This window comes from Terrapene carolina, unplaced genomic scaffold (genome assembly GCF_002925995.2).
Source record: "Terrapene carolina triunguis isolate 2854851 unplaced genomic scaffold, T_m_triunguis-2.0 Scaffold95, whole genome shotgun sequence".
Taxonomy (NCBI): Eukaryota; Metazoa; Chordata; order Testudines; family Emydidae; genus Terrapene; species Terrapene triunguis.
In genome coordinates, this window is record NW_020664446.1 from 3,311,380 (window position 1) to 3,319,250 (window position 7,871).

The 7,871-nt window shown below is 67.4% G+C and overlaps 2 protein-coding genes across 4 annotated transcripts in view; one reads left to right on the forward strand and one right to left on the reverse strand.

The window, feature by feature from the left end:
* The window catches only part of PDZD7 (PDZ domain containing 7), a 26,424-nt gene extending 22,444 nt beyond the window's left edge, over positions 1–3,980 (forward strand). The window contains exons 13-14 of the mRNA XM_026651044.1: positions 855–955; positions 3,840–3,980. Coding sequence (XP_026506829.1) covers positions 855–955; positions 3,840–3,980 — 242 coding nt within the window. The remainder of the gene's footprint in view (positions 1–854; positions 956–3,839) is intronic.
* A 1,950-nt stretch (positions 3,981–5,930) lies between these two features.
* LZTS2 (leucine zipper tumor suppressor 2) overlaps positions 5,931–7,871 on the reverse strand; it is a 41,411-nt gene continuing 39,470 nt past the window's right edge. For all 3 annotated transcript variants that reach the window (XM_026651117.2, XM_026651118.2, XM_026651119.2), the window contains exon 5: positions 5,931–7,696. In XM_026651117.2, coding sequence (XP_026506902.1) covers positions 7,031–7,696 — 666 coding nt within the window. In that variant the 3' untranslated portion in view covers positions 5,931–7,030. The remainder of the gene's footprint in view (positions 7,697–7,871) is intronic.

Genomic DNA, 7,871 nt, shown 5'->3' on the forward strand with positions numbered 1-7,871 from the left:
TCCCTGCAGCCCCTCCCTGCCCCCTGTGTACCCCCAGAGCCCCCCACTGCTCGGCTTCCTGCAGCCCCTCCCTGCCCCCTGTGCACCCCTGAGCCGCCTGCCTCTGGGCTCCCTGCAGCCCCTCCCTGCCCCCTGTGCACCCCGGAGCCCCCCGCCTCTGGGCTCCCTTCAGCCTCCACCTGTCATCACAGGCCGCCCCGCTGCTCCTGCGCCCAGGCTGGGCTTTTCCCAGGTGGCAGCTGAAATCCGGCTGTGGCAGGGAGGCGCCAGGTGGGCTGGGGCACGGTGGGCACCGCGCAGGGGCTGGAGACGGGCACAGTCACGGGGCGGCCGAGTCCCCCCAGGGCCGTGCTCACAGACCCCAGCGCCGGGGCCGGCCGTGGAGTCGAATTTCAGGAACGTGGGCGCCCGTCACGTGGGCGTTTGAAAACCAGCCTGGCCCACGCCCGGGAGGGGTCACAGTTGGGCCCAGCCTGGAGGTGGGGGTGGGGAGCGCTCCCTTAAATACAGATACCAGCTCCCCCCCCCCCCCCGCCTCCCATGAGTCTCCATCCAGTTTCGGGTGCCAAAGGCACCGGGAGGGGGACCCAGCACTGGGTGGGCGCAGTGGGGCGCGGGCCGGGGATGGGGCTGGAAGCAGGTGTGAGTACCGGAGCCTGCCACGGTGCCAGCATGGGGTCGCTAGCCCTCCGCCCCCCTCCCCCCTACACATTCCAGCTGTAGGGCCGGGGCTGGCTGAAGCGGGTCAGGCCTTGGGGGCTGCCCACAGGTGCCAGGGCCCTGGCGCCAGCCGGAGGGGTCCGGGCGGACTGGGCAGGCTGGGGCTGCTCCACCGCTACCTCGTTGCCTTCCAGGGATCAGCATCTCGGGCGGGATCGAGTCCAAGGTGCAGCCGATGGTGAGGATCGAGAAGATCTTTCCCGGAGGGGCGGCATTCCTGAGCGGGGTCCTGCAGGTACGGGGAGTGTGCGGGGGGAAGGGCGGGAGCTCCCTGCTGCGGCTGGGGCTAACCCCCGGGGCGGTTAACTGGTCTCTCTGCGGGACAGACCAGCTCTGTGATCAGACACTGGGCAGAGACGGGGGTCCTGGGGGCGCCCGGGGAGGGACGCATAACCGCGGCGCTGGCCAGGGCTGAGTCAGACACGCAAGCTGACGGACAGACGCCCAGCTGCTCTCCTGCACTAGACTCAGACACCAGCACGGACCTCTCTGCCCGTGCCCCCCCACACCCCTCTTCGTGAGATGGCAAAGCGCATGGTGGGGGCACAGCTCTGCATAGCGGGAGCATCGCGTGCCTTTGTGTGCTTTGCTCAGGGGCAAGAGAGGCAAAACGGGTGCCTTTTGCCATCAGTAGGGTTCAGAGTTAACAGTCAGTTGGAATGAGAAGGGGCAGTTCAGGCACCCAGAGCCATTGGTTCAGGCTGGCTACAGCCAAAGGCAGGCGCCCCGGCGTCAGGTACCCTTCGGGTCACATTTGGAAGGGTTCTTTGTAAGCGCAAGGCTGCAGGATGTGTCCAGCCTGGAGCTTGATGGCTTCCAGACCCATGGGAAGCAGCTGGCAGGATGGGCCCCTGCAGTCCCGGATTTTTAAGCATTAACAGCCATTCTCTCTGCTGCCCAGGGTCACTGTCCCCCCGCTAGCGGTGGGTGGGGAAACTGAGGCATGGCACGATGAGGTGACACTCAGGGAGGCTGTGGTAGACCCTTAGAACCCAGCTGACATAGAATCATAAAGTATCAAATTTTCCACATCCTTCTTGCAGTCCGGGGCCCAAAACTGGACGCAGGACTCCAGATATCCTGCGTCCCAGCCCAGCGCTCTGCCCACTAGCCCCCTCCCTGGCACCCCTGTCTACCCAGCTCTGCCACCACCCTTGATGTAGCCTGGAGCCCAGACGGGAGGGGGGAAACAGGGCTTCCTGTGGGGCCAGCCCAGCCTGGCAGGGAAGTAGCCAGGGTCTAGCTCAGGGGTGGGCAGACTTTTTGGCCTGAGGGCTACATCGGGGTTCGTAAATTGTATGGAGAGCCGGGGAGGGGAGGGGGGCGTGGCCCGGCCCCCACCTCCTATGCGCCCCCTGTCATGGAGTCCCCGGGCGATGCTCTGGAACTGCTCCCCACAAAGCCAGTCAGGACTCTGGGGAGCCTCCTATCCCTCGGAGCAGACCGTCTTCAGGGCAAGACGCTCACATGGCTTCACCTCCTGGGTCTCTCCTGGGAGCATTCAGCATATGCCCCTCTGTGCACTTCCCACAGCGAGTCCGCCCTGGTGGGGTCCTGGGGAAGCCAAAGGGTTCTGCACCCCCCACTCCGCAGTCAGACGTGACTCTCAGCCATCCAGTAAAACAGAGGTTTATTAGACGACAGGAACACGGTCCAAAACAGAGCTTGTAGGTCCAGTGAACGGGACCCCTCCGCCAGGTCCATTCTGGGGCCCAGCGAGGCAGACCCCTGTCTGCCCTCCCTTCCCGTCCCCAGCTAGCTCCAAACTCCCGTCCAGCCCCTCCTTCTCTGGGCTTTGTCTCTTTCCCAGGCCAGGAGGTCACCTGATCCCTTTGTCTCCAACACCTTCAGTTGGCACCTTTGCAGAGGAGGGGCCCAGGCCATTAGTTGCCAGGAGACAGAGTGTCGGGCATTTATGTACACTGGCCCTTTGCTCTGCAGCAACCATACACCCTTATCCCACCACCTAGATACTTAAGAACTGCATAGGGGAAACTGAGGAAAACATTAAGAACAGTCCCACTTCGTCACACCCCCTCCCTGGGACTCCTGCCCCCCCCCCCCCCCCCCCTTCCCTGATGCCCCCCCCCGGGACCCCTGTCCCATCCAACCATCCCATCTCCCTGTCCCCTGACTGCCCCCTGCGGCCCCATCCAACCCCGCCCCCCCTTCCTGACCACCCCCCGAACTCCCCTGCCCTCTAGCCAACCCCCCTGCTCCCTGCCCCCTTACCGTGCTGCCTGGAGCACTGGCGGCACTACAGCCGTGCACCGCGCAGCCCAGAGACCAGGTCAGGCTGGGCTCTGCAGCCGAGCTGCCCCAGGAGCTCACAGCCCACAGCACTGCGGCGGGGCGAGCTGAGGCTGCGAAGGACGGGGAACAGCGGGGGAGGGTCTGGGGGCTAGCCTCCCAGGCCAGGAGCTCGGTGGCTGGGCAGGAGGGTCCCGCGGGCCGTACTTTGCCCACCCCTGGTCTAGCTCCACTGGTCCTGCAGGGCTAGCCCAGCCCCAAGGGGAAGTAGCCAGGAGCTAGCGAGCGCCACTGGCCCAGGACACCCAGCAACCCAGAGTGGGGAGGCGCTGGCTGGGGTCAAGCCCCATTTGGGCGTGGGGGGGGGCTAGATGCCCCCCAGAGCCAGCTGCCCCTGCCTGCATGCAACTTGGGAAACCACAGGCTTGCCCTGCCCTGGGTTGCTCCGTACGCCCACAGCCACTGCACCCAGCCCCCCACCCATGGCAAAGCTGGGCTGTGCTGGGGAGCGGGGGGGGTGGGCGGCCCACGCAGACCCCATTGTCCCAGTGTGGCGCTCCCCCAGCAGCCGCCACCCCCTCGCCCTGCCCCACAGCACCGGTTGGCAGCTGGCTTGGCACCAGGCCCACAGCTGCCCCACTGCAGGCAGAGTGGTGGGCAATGCCTCCCCTCGGTGCTCTGCATCCTCCCCACCATGGCTGCCCTGCCCTTAACCAACCCCCCGGGCCCAGGGGAGTTTGTCACTGCCTGGCCCCCATCATTGTGTAGGGTTGCCACAGCTGCCGTGCCCCACCCCAGAGGTGGCTGCATGTCAGTGGCTGGCGACCGATCCCTGTAGGCTCCCAACCCTGTCTCTCGGGCGTTGCCAGGCTGGGGCCGAGCTGGTGTCGGTGGACGGGGCGAGCCTGCAGAAGGTCACCCACCAGCGGGCGGTGGACCTCATCCGCCAGGCCTACAGGACCAACCGGCAGGCGCCCATGGAGCTGGTGGTGAAGGTGCCCAAGGCGTGACACAGCCCAGCCAGGGACGGTGCCAGGCCGGCAGTGACGGGCTGAGGGGACAGCCGGACAGACGTCTTCCAGGCCCACGGCAGGACAAGCAGAGCCCGCGGCGATGGGCATCCAGCCCCACAAACCTGACTGCAGCCTGGCAGGAGTGGGGGAAGAGCCCCCCCCGCCCGGCTCAGTGCGCTGCCCGAGAACACCAGGGGGCCTCAGCCGGGCTTGGGCCCAGGGCCTGGCACGTCCTTGACATGCTGCCCTTGGGTTCATGGGCGAGACTCAGCCCCAGGGGCAGGGGGGAGCAACAGGGGGCTACCATGCCATGGGGCTGCAACCCAGGCCTACCCTGCACCTTCCCCAGCTGAGCCAGGCTGCCCCCATGTGTCGCCTCCTGCAGGTGACGGGTCACCGTGTTATACTGGCCCTCCCTGCCTGCCCCTGCTGGGCTAGTGAGGGGGCCGGGCCGGCCCCTAGGGGGACCATGTGGCACCAGCGAGGGTGCAGGGTGGCTGCTCAGCTCCCGCAGGAGGGGTCACGGGGCTGGGACTGTCCTTGCTCCAGCAGGCCTGGGGGGAGGCTGGGAGGGCAGCGCCCGAGGCCCCCATGTGCCACAGTCCAGCTGGCACCTCGCAGGCCGGGGCAGCTCCCAGCCACGGCCCCACAATCCCTCTCTGAGCTGGGGGGCCCGGGAGAGGCTAAAAGCCCTACTACTGCTGCCAGGAGCTGCTGGGGGGCTGTCCCGCTCCCCTGCCACAGCCTGGCTGGGGGGGAGCATTGCTTCGAGCAGGCTGCTTGTGCAATGACCCCCCCATACCCCTGCCCCCCGGGGAGCGCTCCACTAGCCGGCTCCCACTGTAGGTTGTTAACCTGTGTGGGGCACCCCATGCACTTTACAGGTACTCGGGTTCAGCCAGCCCCTGGCATCTCACAGAAGAGGGCAAGGGGCAGCAGGGCAATGGCCCATGGGTGGTGCTCACATTGCCCCCCCCCAAGACACACACACGTCTCTTAAAAACAGGTGGGTTTTATTAGCACGTTCCTCTCGGTTTGTACAAGAAATTTACACAGCCTGAGAACCAGACAAGGTCAGAAATAAAGTAAAAAAACCCCGACCCACGCCGGCTGGTGCTGCCCGGGGCAGGGGGAGGAGGATTGGTAACGAATGGATGGACCCAGCCCAGATGGTTCCTTTGGTCTAGTGCCAACCCTGCCCTTCGTGCCAGGGCAGCTGGGCACCCCAGGGCGGACGGGGGGGCTGTAGCTGGAGGGACGGGCAGGTCAGGCTGGGGATGCTGCCAGTGCCCAACTGGGCACATCAGATCCCGGAGGGGGGCACAGGCTGGGCACAGCAGCTGCCCCAGCCCCTCGGCTACACTCCAGCGAGGCAGGTGCCCCCCCCCCCCCAGCTTCCCCCGTGTTTCTGTGCCCCCGGCTTGGTATCACCGCGGTATGAGCAGGCCCCAGGAGGGGGCTGGCACCCGCGGGCGGGATGGGGGCCCAGCCCAATGTAAGGAAAGGGGCCCAATGAGGATGTGACTCAGCCAAGGGCTGGCAGGCGTCTGGCCCACTCACCATTCCGGCCTCTCCCAGCACAGGACCCCCCCACACACAAGGGTGGGGGAGGGGTGCCTCCTACTGCTGCATGGCCCCCTCCATGTGAAACTCCCACAGGAAGGGCTGGAGCATTCTCCCCCGCCCCCCTGGAGGGAGCTGGTGCCCAGGGCCTGGCCCAGCAAAGTCCCTGCCTGGCTCTGTAGTGCCCATGGGGCCAGTCCCAGGGCAGCCTGGGACACGCCAGGGAGAAAGGGGCAACAGCTCAGCCTCTGCCAGCCAGGCACCACACAGCCCTGCCCCCGCCCACAGCACGGCTGCCCTTGCCTCGCCACAGGTGGGCATGGGGGTGGGGCAGTGAGCAGCACCCCATGCAGAGGTGCTCACAGCGGGGGGGGGGGGGACGGAGAGACGGCACGTGCCAGGCAGAGGCAGATGCTGGGCCAGAAGCAAAAGGCAAAGCCAGGCTGGGGCTGGCTAGCAAAACCGTGCAGCAGGTCCCTGGCAATGGAGGGGCAGGGGCAGAGCTCAGCACACGGGAACAGGAGGCAAAGGGCAGGGGTGTGCGCAGACCTCCCGGCCGAGGGGTGGGAAGCGGAATCACGCCGGCTAATGAACTGCTACTGCACCCGGGGAGCCCAGACCCCTTTCTGTAGGGCCTACAAAAATAGAGTACATTTGCATGGCACAGAAACGGCAACCCTGCAAAGCCGGGTGTTTGGAACGCAGAGGGGCAGCCTGCCCGGGCAGGAGCCCTCCGAGCAGAGGGCTGGGCGCAGGGACCACTGAACCCGATGGGCCACGGGCAGGGGATGCCAGGCACGGGGGCTGCACACAGAGGGCAAAGCTGGGGGAACAGGGCAGAGCAGGCCCTGTGCCCTGCCCCCCAATACAGCCTCTGCAGGGAGCAGCCCACAAAAGGCGGAGGAAGCTGATTTCCAAGAGGGGCGTGGAGATCCCAAGCGCTGGGCTGGACCCTGCACTGACTGGGCAAAGCCCCAGCCTGCAAGCCCCCCTGGGGGGGTGGCCGGGGCATGGCGCTGCTCTCACAGCTGGCACCGCAGACCATCCCTGGGGGAGACCCACCTCACAGCAGGCTGGCAGGCGACACGCTGCGGGGCTGTGCCACTGAGCCTGGCGCTCGGACCAGCCCGCCTGGCAGCCACGGAGGGACCCGTTCTCCCCGGCACAGGAGGGGGCCTCACCCCATGCAGACCACCACACAGCCCTGCTACCTCCTCCCAGCTCGATGGAGGCTCTGGGGCACGGCGGGCGGGGTGACAGGGCCCATACGGCAGAGGAATGATCCTGGCACCCCCCAGCCAGCTACAAGCAGGTGCCACTAATCCCCTCCCGAGCGCTAAAGGGATCAGCTGTTAATCGGCTCTTCCCAGCAGCCAGAGGCCCAGCTCCCCTCCCCCATGAACCAGCCATGGGCCCCTCTGCCAGCTGCCCCCCAAGCAGCCGGCTAACCCGTCTAGCTCCCGGGGCAGGCGGCACAGCCCGGCTCAGATCTCGGTGGCGGTGATCTCTTCGAAGCAGATCTCGGCCCCGTGCAGGCCGCACTCGTCCAGCCGCTGGGCCTGGAGCTCCAGGCTGAGCTGGTGCAGGTGGTGCTCCAGCTCCCGGTTGCGCCGGTACATCTGGATGTAGTTGTGCTGCAGCTGCTTCTGGTAGCCGATCACCTGGTCCTTCTCGCCCTGCCAGGTGAGCCGCTCGGCCTCGAAGGCGGCCCGTTGCTCCTGGCCGCGCCGGCGCTCCTGAAGCAGCTCGGCCCGCAGGCCCTGCAGCGTCTCGGCCGCCTGCCGCTGGGCCTTGGCCTCGTCGCTGGCCCACAGCAGGCTGGGCTCGGGCGGCTCCGGGCAGCGGGGCTGGCGCCGCGCCCCCCGCAGCCCCGCCACCTCCTGCTCCAGCCGGCCCAGCTTCTCCCGCAGCAGCTCGGCCTCGCTCTTCCGGCGCTGCAGCTCTTTCTCGCACACCTCCAGCTCCAGCGCCCGGGTGCGCGCCGCCTCCTGCAGCCCCAGCGCCTGCTCCTCGCCCGCCTGCCGCTCCGCCCGCGCCTCCCGCAGCTGGGCCCGCAGCAGCAGCATCTCGGTGCTCCGCTGCGCCAGCTCCGCCTGCGACTCCTTCAGCTGCTGCTTCAGCAGGGAGATCTCGCCCAACTTCTGGCACACCTGGGGGGCGGGGCGGGGCGGGGATTAGACCCTGGGGCTGGCCCTGCCCCACCCCCACCTCCAAAAAGGGCTAGGGTCCCCCGAGCCATTGGACAGCCTCCAGAACCTCCCACCCATCCAGCCACCAGTGGGGCTGCCCGAGCCAGGCCCCGCCCCTTCTCCCCATGGGGTGGCC